Genomic DNA, 19,147 nt, shown 5'->3' on the forward strand with positions numbered 1-19,147 from the left:
TTTGTAAACAGTGCAACCCCCACCAACAAAAATTCCCCCAGCAAGAGGCCCCAGTTAGAGCTGAAGCACCCTATTCGGTGCTTGTTTAAATACTCTGAGGATAATTAGACCACTCACGTGGGCGGATACCTGCATGTTATACAGTATGCTGATTCCATGGCATGATTCAGTCGTGGTGCGTCTGTTTGGCAATCCATTCCAGGCCCTGTGTCGAGCGTGGACGGCGTTGGGGCGTGCGCTCGCCGCCATTGTGGTGACTCATTGATACTTCCGGCAAACGGAGGCGTCACATCCGGGCGCGCCGCATCCATGGTAACAAAGGACGCGACCATGCGTAATGTCTAAGACGCGTCCACCTCCTAGCGTCATCACCATAAACATAAACATGTGCCACGGTAACCTGGGGACGCATACTTCTAGCGGTGGTAATGTATCCATCCACACGCCATAATGCGTAATCCAGCGCCACCCAGTGTGTATCCTTATCATGGCACGTAATGCAGATGATACAAGCGGTGGTGATGCATTTATCCACCGCCAGAATACGTACTCAAGCGCCACCCAGTGTATGTCCGTGTCAAGACAGTAGTACCACTGGGCATCCTAAATGTGATAACACACCGCTTGCATCATTTTTTCTGTTTTTTCTGCCAATCCTTCAGACTAAATTTGAGTTGGCATGGTGGTTCAACAGTCCACTATTGGTAGTCTGAAGGATTGGCAGAAAAAATGATGCAAGCGGTGTGTTATCACATTTAGGATGCCCAGTGGTACTACTGTCTTGACACGGACATACACTGGGTGGCGCTTGAGTACGTATTCTGGCGGTGGATAAATGCATCACCACCGCTTGTATCATCTGCATTACGTGCCATGATAAGGATACACACTGGGTGGCGCTGGATTACGCATTATGGCGTGTGGATGGATACATTACCACCGCTAGAAGTATGCGTCCCCAGGTTACCATGGCACATGTTTATGTTTATGGTGATGACGCTAGGAGGTGGACGCGTCTTAGACATTACGCATGGTCGCGTCCTTTGTTACCATGGATGCGGCGCGCCCGGATGTGACGCCTCCGTTTGCCGGAAGTATCAATGAGTCACCACAATGGCGGCGAGCGCACGCCCCAACGCCGTCCACGCTCGACACAGGGCCTGGAATGGATTGCCAAACAGACGCACCACGACTGAATCATGCCATGGAATCAGCATACTGTATAACATGCAGGTATCCGCCCACGTGAGTGGTCTAATTATCCTCAGAGTATTTAAACAAGCACCGAATAGGGTGCTTCAGCTCTAACTGGGGCCTCTTGCTGGGGGAATTTTTGTTGGTGGGGGTTGCACTGTTTACAAATGTATATATGTACAGCACTTCTTTGAAAAAGCCGTGAGGGTGAAACATGTCAGAACTACTATATACCAGCACTTTGTAAATATAGCACTTCACAATCATCCTCTAGCAGCCATTAGGTGACAGATTGTGTACAACTCCAACTATGCAGGTCTGGTGCACCAGGTCACTATGACTGAGCATTAGTATCACAATCGTCCCCTTTGTTGTGTGAGATTAAACCACATGTGGAATAGCTACACCACCGGGACCAATTGCCTGAGTGGGGGATAAGCGAAGACCTCCACTGCTAATGGTTACTGATGATACTCATATCTCCACAATTAGGGTCGCCTTATGTGGGCACTCTAATCTGACTAGTAGTCTATTTGAAGAGGAGCTACAAACTCTGTTCATTTATAGGGCCTGTCCTTACGGACTCAGTGTCGAATACCCCATTGTGTCCTGAGTAAATTCTTCAGACTGGTTATTTGGCAGTTGTGTGTGGTGTCGCTGCCGGTTGTGTCAGCTTTGTGCCCACTGGCTCCTTGTAACTGGCTGAGGACTCGGACCTCGTGCATGATGTGCTGGTGCTGCTTAACCCACTGCTGGATGCTTGAGAGGTCATCCAATTAATTATCTGGTCCTGTTCTTTTGGATTTGTGAGGGTTGATTTCCTGGACAACATGGGCGGTATTGAGTGGGTTTTCTTCGGTGCTCCACTGTGGCCTGTACGTGAACTGTCAGGGGAAACACCTCTTCCCTTGCCCCTCCCTCTTTCACAGGATTTCTTCTTCATTTCACTTATCCTTAAAGTATACGCTGACTGGCAGCAGTACAGTGGCAGTACAGAAATGCTATATAGTGGTGGGTGAGCGGTGTACTACTATTCCCAGTAGCGACACAGAGCACAATGCTATACAGTGGTGGGTGAGTGGTGTACTACTATTCCCAGCAGCGACACAGAGCACAATGCTATACAGTGGCGGGTGAGCGGTGTACTACTGTTCCCAGCAGAGACACAATGACTGGGGGGACCCTGGCTAGCCTGGCTGGAGAGAACTACCCTGCCTGCCTACCCAAAGCTAAACCCACAGACAAATGGCGGAGAAATGACGTGGATCGGGTATTTACCCGAACCACGTGACCAGTTCGGCCAATCAGAGCGCGTTCGGGTCCGAACCACGTGACCCGTTCGGCCAATCACAGCGCTAGCCGAACGGTCGGGGAACGTTCGGCCATGCGTTCTTAGTTCGACCATATGGCCGAACGGTTTGGCCGAACACCATCAGGTGTTCGGTCGAACATCACCCGAACAGGGTTATGTTCTGCAGAACCCGAACAGTGGCGAACACTGTTCACCCAACACTAGGTCAAACCTTCAAAATGCATAACTAAGGTGAAGCTAGGCTACTGAAGCACCACACTTACCCATGGCCATGTTGGCCACCGCACGTGCCCTCATCTTATCAGTCAGACGTCCAGTCAGATTCAAAAAGTCTGTAACACGCGGTATTGGCATCAGTGTGGCAAGATTCTGCTCCCCGCATCCTGTGGGTTCAACAATCAAAGACTCGGGATTGGTCAATGCCCGGCCCAAGAGGTCTCCTGCAAACAATACAGAAGTGAAGATAGAATCTCATGCAAACCACCAAATTATATCTAGCTACAAATCTCAGGTTTAGGAGTGGACCCTTGCCAACCCAGTCAGTATACCCATCTCCACTTACCAATGACTTGAACCTTGGCCTGGAGTGAACCCTCCACGTACTCCACAGTTGGGTCAACGCTCACCTGGACGGATACATCCACACCTGTGACAAGACAGTATTCATGAACATTGAGAAGTTCTGTTTGTTCCCAGTCACTGAAAGTGTTAATGACGTGTCTAGACCAAAAAAAACGAATCTATAATTCTAATCTACTTCAAACTGGTTGGGAGGAGGGGGGAGAAAAAAAAAATAATAAAAAAAAAAAAAACAACAAACAAAACAGCAATCACACTGCGTTTCACAATTTTCAGTGTGTACAGGCCCCTAGGCAAGGTTCAGTGGCCATTGCATTCCCTGTAAAACTGAAGAGCGGTGCTGCAGGATGCTCATCTCATCACGTACAGTCAATGTATGCTTTGCCTGCACTGCATGTGGTGCATAATAGCCACAAAATGTGCAGTGTTACAATGCCGCACCCAACTTTGCATAGGTTTTGCATTGAGGCAAGCAACGCAAGAGGCATTTATGCAGCAATGCACCACTGAATGCAGCCTCAAGAGTTGTTGAAAATGCATTGGTCCATAACCCTGGGCAGATTAAATGACTGATGACCCACTCCAGGTAAAACCTGGTACACATAGGATTTGCCAGTCACGGACCAATTTCACCACTTCCATGTACCTACACAATCGGCTTATAGTATTCAATATCCGTTGAGCCAAATACTACATGAGGTGGTAACATTGATCAGTGTTTGGCAAGTCATAATTGAAAGCATGTACCAGGCTTAACCTCTTGCCGACCACGCCACCAATGGGAGTTAACGTAGCGACAGCCCCAGGACCGCCTAACGCCAGTTGGAGTCAAGTCCTGGGGCGGGGTGTTGCAGGAGATTGCAAGCATCTCCACTCAGTCTCCCAGCGGCGATTGCCATTAGGAGACTGTTAGACGGCAAAGCAGCCGTCTATTTACACTGTACAGAGCTGTGATCTATGGCAGCGCTGTACTGGGGACGGCTGTGTGACAGCAGTCCCCCTGGGAGGCACAGAGAAATCTGCCTACAGTCCTCAAGAGGTTAAGGAGCAGGAGGGCATTTTAGTAGTTGGTTGCACTTACCTTTTGAACAGATAAAGTCCGTTTGGGTTGCTTCTTGGTGGATTCCTTCAGCCTTTAATGAGGAAGAAGAAAGAAGTCAACAAAATCTTATTGAAGACAGGGCAAGATTTAAGGGCCCTTTTCCATGGGCAGTTGATAGGCATTGAAAAGCCTCTCAAACTGGCAACTGGCACTGCCTGGCAACTGCTCACTGCCATTTTTAGGCTAGACCAAACAGGCAGGTGCCTGGGGTGAGCTGCTTGAGGAAGCTGCTGGAGGAAGCCCCAGGTAAGTAGCTTTTATTTACCTTAGACCTGTACTTTAGCATTTATAAGGATTTGTTGTTGTAGACAGAGTTTGAGCCAGTGAGGTTTATCTGGCCTGGTAATGCATATATCCTTTAGACTTCAACTATTAGGGGAATCTGTCTGCACACTCACTACTGAATGTTCTTGTATTCAAGTCTCAGGGATCATATTTGATTAGCTGTGTGCAGTCACGTGCATTAACATGCAGCCAGAACCTCATTAACCCAGATTTACAGGGAAAGAGCTGTCTTTAGGGCTCAGACACTATGCACCTTTCCGAGCATTTGCAATTAGCAATTTGAGCGCTTTTTAAAAATGTTCTGCAATTTTTAAAGTGAATAGGAGCCAATTTCAGAGAAATGCCAGGATTGTGCGATCATGTGTAAAAATGCATTAAAATCGTGGTAAAAATCACTACGATCGCATAGTGAATGGGAGAGTTTAAAAAGTGCTCAGAAAGCGCTAATCAAGTCGCAAACTCTCAGAAAAGAGCTTAGGGTGTCTGAGCCCTTAAAGGATACCCAAAGTGACATGACATGATGAGATAGATGCATGGGCGCAACAATAGGAGATGCAGCCCATGCTGCGCCGCTCAATCCTCTGCACTTGTATAGCAATTGAAGCTGGAGGGGAGCACAGAGGGGAAAGCCCGAGGTGAGGGGGGACCTTCCCCCTCCCCACCGACTGTGGCCATAGCTTTCCCCTTATGGTGCGACCCCTCCAGCCCCCAAAAACAGCCACGAGCGGGCCACAGGGGGGGCCCGCTCACAATTTCTGCAGGGGGGCCCGGGGGCTCTTAGTTACGCCCCTAGATAGATGTGTATGTACAGTGCCTAGCACATAAATAACTATGCTGTGTTCTTTTACTTTGAAAGAGAAAATTATCAGGTATGCAAGTGGCTGACTCAGTACTGAGTCAGACAGGAAGTGACTACAGTGTGACCCTCACTGATCAGAAATTCCAACTATAAATACACTTTCCTAGCAGAAAATGGCTTCTGGGAGCAAGAACGATAAAAAGGGGAATCAGTGAGGGTCACACTGTAGTCACTTCCTTTCTGACTCAGGCCTGAGTCAGCCACTTGCCTGATATTTAACTCTTTCAGGCAGAGAAAGAAGAAAAGGAACACAGCATAGTTATTTGTGTGCTAGGCAGTAGGCACTGTACATAGACATGTCTATCATGTCACTTCGGGTATCCTTTAAACATGGTCAGTGAAATGATCACCCAGGATTGCATCTAAAATTTTCATATGGCATACAACTTGCCATTGGCCACTCAGATGCACTACCTGCCGATTCCAATAGACCCAATCCCAAGCTGCTTGCAATGTGAGTGAAGCTGGCACTAGCATCTCTGATCACTGCTGGCTAGCCCCTGCCCAAGTCATGCCACCCGCCAGAATGTAGGAGGAGACCACCAACCTGCACAGTGAAGGTCTTCACAATGGTGTCCTTGTAGTGTGTGGCATTCGGTTCATCACTTCCATCACACGATTCACCAACATGGATAGTTTCCCCCGTCGCACTAACATTTAACACACCTGCAGGGTTTAGACAATTGTATCATTACATATTTCACGACAGTAGTCACGCAGCCTCGGGTTGTCCATGAGGCGGGGTGTGGCAGGTTTCTCAGGCCGTGGAAGTGAGGGGTGGGACTCGCCCAGAGGCGGGACAAGATCCTCCAGCACCCAAGGCTGAGACACCAAAGTGCGCCCCTCCATCCCTACCACCCCAGCCGTCACACACTGATTGCTATTAGACTAAGAGGCGCCCCAGCCCCCGCCTCCCCTCCAACACCTTAATCTCTAGTTATCTGGCTTGCAGTCACTGCTATGTATCCACTTTTCTTATTTCTTTCTGCTTCAAACACAATTAGGAATGACAGCTGAATGAATTCTGCGCCCCCTCATACACTGCGCCCTGAGGCTGGAGCCTCTTCAGCCTATGCCTCGGCCCGGCCCTGGACTCGCCTGACTGTTGGGTGGGGAGGGGGGCACCGAGCTGGAGGGGTAGCAGAGGACAGCAGTGGGGAAGGGTAGTTTTACTGCTAGTCACTTTCTGCAATACTGCCCACCGAAGTGCGGCATTGTAGGAAGCAACGCGAGCGGTGGAACCCAGTGTGGATACAGGAAGTAGGAGAGTCTGCTCTCCCCGCTGCCTGACGGTAGTTACTGAGCAAATAGCTGGAGGGAGGGGCATCATAGACGGGGAGCCCCAGTTGAGGGTGGGCAGGCAGACAAACCCCCTCCCATTCGCTGTGCCTGCTACTCCCCCTTGCTGGCTGCTACCCCCGCCAGGCTACCTATACTGGGGGGCAATTTTACTACCTATAGGGGACGGCATCCTCGCACGTTTGCCTCCGGCAGCAAAAAGTCTAGAACCAGCCCTGCAGTCACAGGTATGTTCTACTCATCACAAGACCTATGAGAGCAGTTCATGCAGACACTACAGTCCATTGCATCTTCTGAGGAATCACACCTCTAACCACACCCTGGGCCACAGTTTTTGCAGAAGTACGGAGTGCCATAATAGTTCATATTAAATGCTGTACCTAAAGAGGTTGCCTTTATATTCCAGGAGAAGGAGACTCTCTGATGTGAGCACACACATTTCACAGCTTCCTGATCCACAGCCTCCGCAGTGTAGTCATTGGAAGGCGCCAAGTCAATTTGTACCTGCAAAAAAAAAAAAAAAAAAAAAAGACCAGCTTTAAAGCAGACCTGAACTCAGAACTTCCTCGCTGCTCTATGATAAACAGCATAACAACCTTTAAACAAACCTTTGCAGATTTACTACAATATTTTCATCAGCTGTAACAGTGTCTACTTACTGCTTTCAACATCCTGTTTTTGCAAGTTAGCGGCTTAGCTGTGGCAGAGGAGATTTCTGAGCTCACAGATCAAATTACTATCTGTAACGGTCTTGTGTCGTAGCTCAGATGTCTGATTATGTGTGATCTGCAGAATCACCAATAATACCAGTATAGCAGACAAGGAGCTGAGTGTGTAGTGATTTGGTGCAACCGTAACTAATAGTTTAATGAGACCTCACCAGAGGGGCTGGTGAGGTATATCAGTACACTGACCGTGCACTAAGGTACAAGCTCCAGCAAGCTGGAGAAACAATACTGAAAAAGCTGAATCTCCGAGGAGCGGGTGATTCAGAATGTACTGCAGCCAAGCGAACACCAGAGGAGCGAGTGATCAAGGCTGTACTGCAGCCTAGCAGATCCGCTTCACCAGAGGAGCTGGTGGAGCTCACACCTCACCAGTGGTGAGGGCCCACCGGTGAGTAGAATGGTCAGGCAGACAAGGTACGGCAACAGAGGCAAGTATCGGTACAGAATCGTGAGGCAGGAGAGTAAACGGTAATTAGGCAGAGGTTTGGCAACTAGGAGGCAGATAGGCAAAAAGTACAGGATCAGAAAGCAGGATCAGGGTCAGAGTAATAGCTAAGAATCATACACAGGAGATCCATATAAAGCAATATCCTAGTCTAGGTGTGAAGTCCTTGGCATCAACACCTGGGATCTAGTCTAAGGTCTTAACGCTAACACGCAGAGTATTCATGACAGCAGACAGCGTGTGAATGAAGCCCGGAGGCTTAAGAAGCAGAGGAGACCCCCACTGGCACGCCCCCTTCCATCAGCCAATCCTGGGCGCCGTGAGACTGACGTCAGCCGACCAGCAGGTCAGCTAACGGGCTTCCTTCCCGCATAAAGGTCCCATCTGTGCGCGCGCGCAACACAGCGACCCCCTGCACGAATGAACGTTTCGTCCTCGGCGTCCTAGACGCCGGATGGACGGCCGCTGTTCGCTGCAGCTGCCCCGTGTATTACACTACCAGATTATTTTTTTGAGGGGGAAATTTAGACAGACTAAATACATACAGCGTGCATTTGTGTTTTCCTTTTGTCCTGTACAAGAGCAGTGGTGTAGCAATAGCTGTTACGACCACATCGGGGCCCTTCGGCCAGAGTGGCCTCATAGGTCCCTCCCTCAACCACAGTATTCGCTCCTGATTGGCCCTGTGTTTGTAATCACTTCTATAGAGATGCTTTGAATATTATGATTTACAAGCTGTTCCCCATCCCCTTCAGGGCACCGCTAACAAAGTCAGGGCCAGATTTCCGGAAAGGTCACGGCCTAGGGCGCTGAAAAAGCATAAGGATAAAAGGCCGGCAGGACCTAGGGAGAGATGAGAGTCTGCATGACAAAATCAATCATTTCTCCTGCTTGGAATCCGCCCTGCTTTACTGCACAGTCAGAATTCCAGAGCTCCATGTATTTTCCTTTTCCTTGGTGTGTGATGAGACATTTCTATCTCCTGATCATACAAGCTTCAGTTTAATGCCAGGGGTGTAGGGGAACATGGATCACCATGTGCTTGCTGGGCAATCTGACTGGTTGTAGACAATTTCTGATCCAGTAAGGTAAACATTTTAACAGAATCCGCTCCACTTTACAACTCAAGCTTAGCTGAACAGTGTATAGCTGGTCAGACTTCATGACTTGAGCCACTCCTTCTCACCCCCCCCCCCCCACCCTGGACTGTAAATCTTAGAGAAATTTATGGCAGCCCCTTCCAAGCTAAGGTTTGTTTTTCCCTCATTTCTAAGCGCTTATCCTTCCCAGGTTTTGGCAAACTCATTTGTTATTTATAGAGGGGTCCAATGTGAAACTTGCACCGGGACCCATAGCTCTTAGCTATGCCACTGTGCAAGAGTTCAGGTCCACTTTAATGTAGACTCACAGTAGAGATGCTGTGCCATATCCCACCAACTTTTCTCTAAGGCAACCATGTGCTCTATGGAAAATAAAAAGTGTAAGTGGTCACCTTGGCACATTTGTCCATGTAGTTGGCAAAAGCCGCCACCAAGACCAGGACTTCTCCACGAGTGATGGAATCTGCCATAGAGAGGTCAACAAAGGCTTTTTGGAAGCCGGTGAAGTTGGCTGGATATTTGGTCATGCCTAAACCGGTCTGGTTGGAGAGGCACAGAGCGTCACTCTTCCATGTGGTGATGGTGCCCGGCACTGTGAGGGCTACTGAAGCTATGCCACTGTCCCTGAAATGAGCCACAAAGGTTTACACGTGAGACAGCATAATTTAATTTATAAAGCGCCAACATATTCCATGGTGCTGTAGTAACAATGTGCATAGACAATTGTTTAACCCAATATACGGTAATTGACAATATATGTATAATTCCAAGACAAACTGAGTGCCCTGCCCTTGTGAGCTTACAATCTAGAGGGACAGTACATATATTTACACCTAGATCAGATACAGTTCATCCACATGGCAAACCTAGGCAGTTGCCTGGGGCCTGGAGAGAGTCTAGGGGCCTACAGTCAGCCAGATGCCATGAATTCTAACATGCACATTACAGACAGCCTGGGGACTGAGGTTAAATGACTGCCCCTGCCGCCAATTTGCACACATTCAAAGGGTCGGACTAAAGTGTGCAAGTCAAAATTATTTCATTGAGCAGCTCTAAAGTGTTCCTATAGCACGACCTGAGCAGAAAATGAGACAATGGAGCAACTGATCCCAGGTTACAAAACAAAAACCCACACAACTATGAATATATCTATATCTCATTGGTTTCACCTAATTCTAGAGAGCATAATACTACAACGTTCGGTGCCAGTTCTTTATACAGCACCGACATCTTCTGCAGCACTTTACAGAGTAAATAGTCATGTCACTAGGTCACTGACTGTCTGCAATAGCAACAATACAAGGACAAAGGCCTGGATTTAAGCCATAGGGCACCACAGGATCAAGGGAGGATGGGCAGCAGGCTACACTGGGGAAAGGTCACCTTGCTACCTATACTGCCATTTGGGGGGTGGAGTCATCTGACTATACTGAAGTCTACATAATTGAGCAGCACATGGCACAGCTTCTGTCACTTTGGGCAGTGAGGAATACAAATCTGGCCCAGTCAAGGTCAATATTGTGAGAAAGCATTTTTGTATTTTTGGGAGGAGTTTGTGTGGGTTCTCTCTGGTTTCCTCCCACATCTCAATGTTGTGGGGTCCTGGCTCAGGTTTACACCAGAGCTACAAGGAGAGCTCATCAGCTATTTCATGTGCTGTCAAATTATGCACACATAGCTCAAGTGACTGTCCTCATCTACATTGAACTTGTGCAGGAATGATGATAGGGGCATCTATCGCCATGAAGTAGACACTAATTGGTCCAGAGAGAACAGGCTAGTCCTAAACAACAACAATCATTGAGATGGTCATTGCTTTCAGAAAGAATGCCACTGACCCACCCCCCAATCTAGATTGATGGCACCGAAGTCACAAGGGTACCCACCCTCCAGATGACCTGGGAGGGCCAACACCATCTACAAATCAGAAGGTGCAGCAAAGACTTCCTTTAACTAAAGAGTTTGGTATGTCCCAGGAACTTCTGAAGTCCTTTCACACCACCACCATTGAGTCAGTCGTTTGCTGGAGACCTCTCCCAACCAGGCCATAGCTTTTTCAGACTACTCAAATTGGGCCAGATGTTCCAGGCCATCCCTGCTAGGACTACAAGGTGTATGAACTTTTTCCCCCACACAGCTGTCACTCTTGAACTGTCTGATCTACTCCCCCAGAGGTCAAATTACCCCCCCCCCTTAGGCCATAGCTGTCAGCTGACTGACACCTGACTACGTATGCTGCTTTGTTTCACCGTTAGTCCTGCTATTGGTTGTACCACTATTACTGTCCATCTTTGTAGCACATCCTCTGTATATCTGTGTTTGTTTTACTTCCAATGTTGTAGTACTTTCACTGTGCCTAATCAATGTGCCAAACCCAATTCAGAGAACGGCCCAGCTGTGCATGGCAAAATAAAAAAAAAAAAAATTGATTGGCGTTTCCCCAATTGGTAAAAAAAAAAAAAAAACCCTAGTGGTTTACTTCAATTTTCATTTATAGGTTACCTAGAGTGACAATAGACAGACAGATCTCACTTACTCGACATGTGCAGCCCCAATAAACCACATCTCTGGGAAATCTGTCCGAATACTTTCCTTTACAGCAGCGACATTGCCTGCAGAAAAAACAGAAGTTCTATATAAAAAAAAAAAAACACACTGAAGGGAAAGGAAAGCCTGGCCATTAGACAGGAATGGATCAGCGACAGGCAAATAGTTGAGCAGACAGGATTAAGCAGTGTCTGTAGGCAGAACATGATCATCCAACAGGCAACCTAGGCAGGTACTTGGGTCTAGGGTGTCAAGGTGCCCACCAGCAACCTTCTCCAACCCCTCTGCCTTGAATTACCAAAAAGACCTTTGTCCATTTTCAAGGTGCATAGGGGGAGGTCAGGGATATTGAAGGGACACCAATGAGAAGGTCATTCTGTTTTTTTTCCCCCCCAACTATGCATGTTTCCCAGCCAGGGCCAAAGAAATACATTTGGGCACATGCGGCTAATTGAGTAATTGGGCGCCACCAGTGTATTCTATTGGTATTAGGGCACCAGAGTGGAAATTGGGTCACATGTTAAAGTAGCACACACCCAAATACAGATATTTCTATAGGTGCGAAAAATGTGTTTTTTTCTCCTTTGCAGAAACGTGTGAAGGCATTAGGCAGGAGGGTTGCGAGTGGAGTTGGCTTTAACCATAGTAAAACATGTATTAACTAATATTTTACTATTGGCATTACTGGGCACCCAGATTTCCAGACGGCTTTTTAGCATGCATGTACCAGGGCTGCCATCAGAAGTCTGAGCTCTGCACTGGGAAAACCTGCTGGACCCTTCTCTCATTCATTCCATGTTACAATATTTCATCAGGTACGGACAGCGAGGAGGTAGATCATAGTGGCCTGCAGGCAGCAGGGTCGGGAAGCAGTCGTGGCCGGCAGGCAGGGATGATACATCCTAGCAGACAGATTCTAGTAGCAAGAACAAGGGGTGACCAGCAGCAGAGGTTACAGCTCTTACCCTGGTTACTAGGGAGGGATGATCAATGAGATGAATATTTCCAAGTTCATGCAGGATGATGTACATTTTTATGCAAATATATGCATCTTGAAAATGGATCAATCAAGTCCCACCCTGGTTTAAATTATTCCAGTTTCAAGCTGCATATATAAGTACATAATCCTGCATGAACTGCAGCAAAAGAGGGTGCCGGCTGAGGGGAGACAAAAATGGCACCGCCATAAACTTTAATGCACTTATCGTTAATACGGCGGAAAAAAAAAATTCAGAAAAAGTGCGCAGTGATAAATATTGTGAACATTATAGTTTTTGAAGTATGTCATAGTTTTAGAAGCTTGCAACGATCTTGTTTGTCCCATTTAGTTTAGATGTACAGATTTTATGTTGACATAGTTACTATGTGTAAAAGGGAGTTTCTGCAGAGGGAGTGGTTAGGGTTAGGCAACACCCGAGCAGCGGTTAGTTTTAGGGAACACCAGGGGAGTGTTCTGTGTGAGGTTAGAGTTGGGTTAAGCTGTATTGTTAAATTACGTAACGATAGTTACCGATAAATACCATTGTAAAGACAATGAAAAGATATTGACGTTAACTACGGTAGGTTTATCGTTCTCAGATTTCAATAATGGTGCAATTTAGTTATTAAGTTGGGACCTTTCACGGCGCTCTTTACATGCAAATATTTGCTTCTCATTGATCAGTGTAGTGCATATACATCCAGTTATAATACCTCAATCTTACAGTACCTCTTAATCTGTTTATATTAAAATCAGTTGGGCCTCATACTGCATGGAGGTGGTAAAATTGTGCCCCTAACCCACCCCACCCGGTATTGTGTCAGACAAGTTATCACATGCCAATGCCTTCCGTTGGAAATATAAAGCCAGAAAAGTTTTTTTTGCTTTCCACAAGCTTTATAGTTTGAGTGAATAAGAAATATGTTTTTAATGTATTTAAATACCCAAGAAATCTTAGTGGTATTTTCAAAGGGAGCAATTTTGTACTTTGCAAAACAAGAGGCAATGGTAGGTTTTCCATTGGCCTGACACTGAATACCCATAATGCAGCAAATATCCATAATGCATTGCCCCCAAAGGAGGTTAAAAATACAATTTTCAGCCATTTTATGTTTTATCCCATACAGTCTTTTTAGCTGACAAATACTTAGAGAAAGAAAAACATAAATGTATACACATACTTTTAGACATTAACATGCATTCATAACTATGACTAGGGCAGATACAAAACCGCATAATTGTAGTTTCTTGCCTGTACCAGATGCTAATATAGATGCTGATGCATGAAGACTTTCCACAGCTCCCTCTCCTAGCCGAAGAGATTCTCGGTCAACCCCCAGGAAGGGCAGTGGCTGGGAGCACAGCTGAGGTTGTTCGTAGGGTGTACTAGTGATTAGATGCAGGCCGATCCCCTGAAAATGGGAGTAAACACGATTTTATTTTTTTGTAATAAGCCAATGTTCTAAATAAAAAAAAAAAAAATTGTAATATCTGACTAGTTCTAGGGAGATACAAGTTGTAAGCCACTCAAGGTCAGTAAGGGTATGTGAATCCAAAAAGCTATGCAGCCAGTGACTCCATCAGGCGGGGTTCACCTTTTTTTTTTTTTTTTTGTTCTTTTTCAAACACCAAAAACCACATAATGGACAACTAAAGTGAGTGATATGGAAGCTAACAGTTTAAACAATGCACATTGCCTGACTGTACTGCTCAGGGCCAGTCCCTGGGGTATAGCTACAGGGGCCCTGGGGTGAGGTGCAAGCCTGCAGTCCTCAAGTGGTTAACCTCTTAACGACCGCCTAACGCCAGTAGGCGGCGGCTGGTCGTAAGTGGATTTACATGGAACCGCGTCTCCACATCAGTTCACGGAGGGCGTCTCCATGAACAGCCTGCGAGCCTCTGATCGCGGCTTACAGGCTAAATGTGAACACGCGGGGAAGAAATCCCCGGTGTTTGCTGCGCAGCAACTCCGTAAAGGAGGAGATCGGCGATCCCCGACCTCTGATTGGCCGGTGATCGCTGGCATCTGATAGGCTTCTATCAGAGGCGGTGCAGGACTGATCGCCGTCCTGTGCTGCCCATAGGAAGGAGGGGAGGGAAGGACAGGGAGGCTGGGAATCGCTGTGGAGGGGGGGGGGGGGTTGAGGAGCCCCCTCCCCCCGCTCGGCCACAGAGCGGCGGCGATTGGACCCCGCCAGCAGGTCATAACCCAGTGGGGAAAAATAAAATAAAATAAAATCGCCATGCCTGTTATCTGATCTGTGCTGTGGGCTGAAGAGCCCACGCAGCACAGATCAGCCAAAATGAGAACTCATCTTAACCACTTAAGGACCAGGCCCTTTCTTATCAATAGGCTAGTAACACTACATTTCTGTATGGCGAAAAAAAATTGCAGTGTGCTCTCCATTAATTGGCTGCTGTTGTGAAAAGCATACATATGCACGTGTACGCACAAGGGCACGTTTCCACTAGGTGCACTTTTTTTTGCTTTTTCAACTCAGACCCATAGCAATACACTGCTGTGCTTAGGTTTCCATTCAATAGAATGCAATGCAAATTTGCATGAGCATGCAATTTTCACATCTGAATCTTGGCTGCAGAAGAATGCAATCAGTAATACACATGGACTTCTACTTACTCTGAGAAGTTTCCTAGTGTCTTCCTCTTGTGGAAAGGCAACCGGCTGCCAATAGAAACCTTTGTACTGGATCTGTTCATTGGTGTCAATACATGAAGGATTAGGAGGAGCGACATTATACCCCGCTTGGATGTAACCATGCAGGCTGGGAAACTGAAGACTGTTATACACCTGTAGGAGAAAAAAAAATCCTAAAGTCTGAGCATTTTAATTTTTATTCAGTAGATGGCCTAACTGGGTACAGAAGTGTTGATTTACCTGCCCAAGATTTCCCAGTCCTGTCCTACAGCGCCCCATCTCTTAGTAGGTTGGCAGGGCAGTCTGCCTGATGCATCTGTTTTTTGCTCTACCACCCTCAAAGCAGCAGTGATAGGTGACAGGGGCGTAGCAATAGGGGAGCAGAGGTTGCGACCGCATCGGGGCCCTTGGGCCAGAGGGGCCCCATAGGGCCCTCCCTGAACATCAGTATTCGCTCTATTGGTCCTGTGCTGGTAATAATCACTTCTATAGATGCTTTAAATAGCAGTAATCAATAACAAACTGCTCCCCATCCCCCTCTTGCACCTCTGTTACTGTAGTTGCCATTGGCAGGTTTTGGTGCGCCGTATCAATTGTTGTGTACAGAGTGCTTGGGGGGCCCCATTGTAAAACTTGCATCAGGGCCCACAGCTCTTTAGCTACGCCACTGATAGGTGACCACTATTAGAGTAGACAGTGGAGCCAGATGTAGGCACCCATCATTACTGGGACCTCTGTCCCTCTTGATCAGTATACAATCTCCTTTTAGGCAAAGAAGTGGTTGCCAATATTCAATAGTTGCTAGCATTGGTAGGTGCTAAATTGCAGTAAGTGCAGTGGTGCTCCGATGCAGTGGGTGGTAAGGTCCAGTTTGTGCAAGCTTGCAGTGGGTGCTGAGGAGCAATCTGACAGGGGGTGGGGGAAAGGTCACAGGTCAGTGCGGTTGCAGGGGAGGTAGAAGTCACAGTGGGTGATGGGTGTTAGATGTCCATGTGGGTGGCTGCTGGGTACAGGAGGGGTACTGCTGGGCAGAGCAGGGACAAGGTCCTTCAGGACCCAAGGCGGAGACACCGAAGTGTGCCCCTCCATCCCCTCCCACCTCAGCTGTCACACACGGATTGCTATTAGCCACAGAGCCCACAACCTCCCCAACACCTTAATATCTAGTTATCTGGCTTGCAGTTACTGCTATGTATCCCTTTTTCTTATTTCTCTCTGCCTCATACACAATTAGGAATGACAGCTGAATGAATTGTGCGCCCCTTCTACACTGCGCCCTGAGGCTGGAGCCTCTCCAGCCCATGCCTCGGCCCGGCCCTGCTGCTGGGTGAGGGAAAGGTGACTCTGGCTGCTGGGATGGAAGGTCACTGCAGGCCCTGGGGAGGGAGGAAGCTTTTAGGGAGACACCATCTTACTTGCTCCCACACAACTGATGGAATTGCCACATTAGGTTTCCTGTCTGGAGCCTCTTCACCCCAGTGTCCCAGGCAGGGGTGGAGCTTACCATGGTTAAGCAGAGATTATAGCAGTTGAGGGCAGAGCGTCATTTGTGTGATCAAAGCAGGCTTCATCTCTGTGCAGAAATACACATCTTGTAGCGTGTGGCTCCTGACAAAGACTGATGACCCCTGCACCCCCCTCCACCTGGCTACCTATACTGGGGCACCCACTCCATATTGGGGTGGGAGGGGAGCACATTTAACATAAGACGGGTCCAAAGTCTGCATCAGGGCCCTGGGGTCAGTAGTACCATCTCCAACCCCCCCCCCCCCCCAACTCTGGTTGAAACGCATCTCCAGGAGGACCACAACAGACCAGCAAATGGCTACATGGGAAATGCAGCCTCTTGTCTCCGCCTTGTCAGGTTATGCATTGTCATCTGGCCTGGGCAAAGACCTTCCTGTTATCTTAAAACACTAGTAGCAATTTGGTTCCACATTGCTAATTGAAGACCACCTCAAAGTACTCAATTTTCTTTGTACTGTACCTCCTGTCACATGACCTGACACTACACAGTAATGGATGCTGCACACCTGCATTAACAGAAGTTAATGCCGATTAGGCTTTGACTCAGTGTTTACATCTCACTGAAGGTTGACTGGAGCCTATTCCTAAGTAGAGACCCATAGCCAACATTCATGGTTCCTTTGACACCCTGCCCAAATTCTGTAGACCCAAATCAGACCCATCAAGGAAGAGCTCAAGTCCCTGAATAACCCTGCCTCAACACATCCACCCACAAATCAAAGAGCCCATCCTCAACCCCAGCAATGCCATACCAAAGCAGGAGTGATGGGTTGACCCTGTTCCATAAGCAGGAGGCTGGAATCAAAGACACGGGTGAAGCACATGGATTCTGGGGTTGCCATTATATTCAAATCGATGCTGGAGCCAGGAGTTCCGATCTCTTCAGAGAAGTTAGCAGAAACCTGGAAGGACAAGAACGAACACTGAAAATTGTTGCAAAGACACCGAGATGACTTTGTTTTCAAAGATGCACTCTAAAGCCAAACTGAATGTTTCTTTGCAAACAGTTGAAAGTTTGTGCCATTAGTTTGCCTCAACTTGAAAACTAGACATGAGTTGAAAGTTATACCAGGGCCGGGCCGAGGCATAGGCTGGAGAGGCTCCAGCCTCAGGGCGCAGTGTAGGAGGGGCGCAGAATTCAGCTGTCATTCCTAATTGTGTTTGAAGCAGAAAGAAATAAGAAAAGGGGATACATAGCAGTGACTGCAAGCCAGATAACTAGATATTAAGGTGTTGGGAGGTTGTGGGCCCTGTGGCCCTCTTAGTCTAATAGCAATCAGTGTGTGACGGCTGGGGTGGGAGGGATGGAGGGGCGCACTTTGGTGTCTCAGCCTTGGGTGCTGGAGGGCCTTGTCCCGGCTCTGAGTTATACTAGTTACTGTCAGGAACCATGTTGTGCCACTTTCTGCCTGCTGGTGGATGCAGCTTTGACCTGGACTTTCATAGACTTCCATTGTGCCACCAGCAGAGAGCTCTGGATTTTGAGCAGCCCTGAATTTTTGCAATCCATCAAATGTACATTACCTGGACTATATAACAACTGCCTCTTCCTCCTACTAATTGCCATAATCCTGTTGCTTGCCTTGATATCTGCATTTGCCTCCCTGTTGCTGAACTCTGTATATTCTGTCTGACCCAAATTCTTGCCTGCTCCTTGTACTGCGATTGGTTTGTTGCTTGAATCTGTATTCTGTTCTGACTGCTCCCTTTTGTACATTTCCTGTACATATTTAGCAAGATAGGGTCCTTTGTGTATTGCACAGCAATTGCTCTGTTAAGGTGTGTATGCATGTGGTTTGCCTCATTGTCATTGGATATGTCACTGCTTACCTGGATTGTTTATAGTGCTGTGCATGTGGTTGCACAGTTGCATTGTCAGCGATACACTCGTCAAACTTTATTAGCACCATATTTCTTGGTCCAGTGTCTGTATTGCTGCAAACTGGTCTAACCCTGTTTCTCCATTCCGGTCTGACAGTAAAAAAGCAATTAGAAGACGAACAGTAACAAAGCAATTAGAAGACATATCTGGAGTTTCTCCTGCTCCTGGTTGGAGTTAATCTATAAAGATTGCAAACTATGTAGGCTGTCATCTTACTCTTACAGAAAGCCAGTTGCTTGGTTGTCAAGCTGACATTTTGTACTGGAGTGGTTTTAGACTGCACACATGGAACAAGCATACAGCCATAAGAGTCATAGCTGCAGACTGGTCTCAGCTCAGTAATTCAGCAAGCATTAAAGGCCGGGGGGGGGGGGGGGGGGGGGGGATCAGCAGGCAAGTGGTCATCTTTGGATTTAAGAGACCATATGGATGAATAGAAAGGTTAAAGATAAAATGAAGAGGAAAAAGAATGCCTATAAGGTCTTAAAACAGGAGGGGACCGAGGCTGCACTAAGCAATTATAAGGAGTGCAATAAAAATTGTAAAAAAGAAATTAGGCAGGCAAAGATTGAAGCTGAAAAACAAATCGCTAAGGATATCAAATCTAACCCAAAAAAGTTTACAAGTACATTAACTCTAAAAAAAGAAAGGTT

The 19,147-nt window shown here is 47.3% G+C and overlaps 1 protein-coding gene across 2 annotated transcripts in view; it reads right to left on the bottom strand.

The window, feature by feature from the left end:
* The window catches only part of LOC137536062 (alpha-2-macroglobulin-like), a 98,623-nt gene that overhangs the window by 31,951 nt on the left and 47,525 nt on the right, over nucleotides 1–19,147 (bottom strand). Inside the window, exons 15-24 of one of the 2 annotated variants that reach the window (XM_068258034.1) lie at nucleotides 17,365–17,514; nucleotides 15,068–15,238; nucleotides 13,688–13,841; nucleotides 11,440–11,515; nucleotides 9,296–9,527; nucleotides 7,011–7,134; nucleotides 5,879–5,997; nucleotides 4,167–4,218; nucleotides 3,069–3,152; nucleotides 2,770–2,946 (exon numbers count right to left, since the gene is read on the bottom strand). In XM_068258034.1, the coding sequence (XP_068114135.1) occupies nucleotides 2,770–2,946; nucleotides 3,069–3,152; nucleotides 4,167–4,218; nucleotides 5,879–5,997; nucleotides 7,011–7,134; nucleotides 9,296–9,527; nucleotides 11,440–11,515; nucleotides 13,688–13,841; nucleotides 15,068–15,238; nucleotides 17,365–17,514 (1,339 nt within the window). Of the gene's footprint in view, nucleotides 1–2,769; nucleotides 2,947–3,068; nucleotides 3,153–4,166; nucleotides 4,219–5,878; nucleotides 5,998–7,010; nucleotides 7,135–9,295; nucleotides 9,528–11,439; nucleotides 11,516–13,681; nucleotides 13,842–15,067; nucleotides 15,239–17,364; nucleotides 17,515–19,147 lie in introns of both variants that reach the window. The other variant, XM_068258033.1, reaches the window with a different exon arrangement.

Source organism: Hyperolius riggenbachi, chromosome 10, assembly GCF_040937935.1.
Source record: "Hyperolius riggenbachi isolate aHypRig1 chromosome 10, aHypRig1.pri, whole genome shotgun sequence".
Taxonomy (NCBI): Eukaryota; Metazoa; Chordata; class Amphibia; order Anura; family Hyperoliidae; genus Hyperolius; species Hyperolius riggenbachi.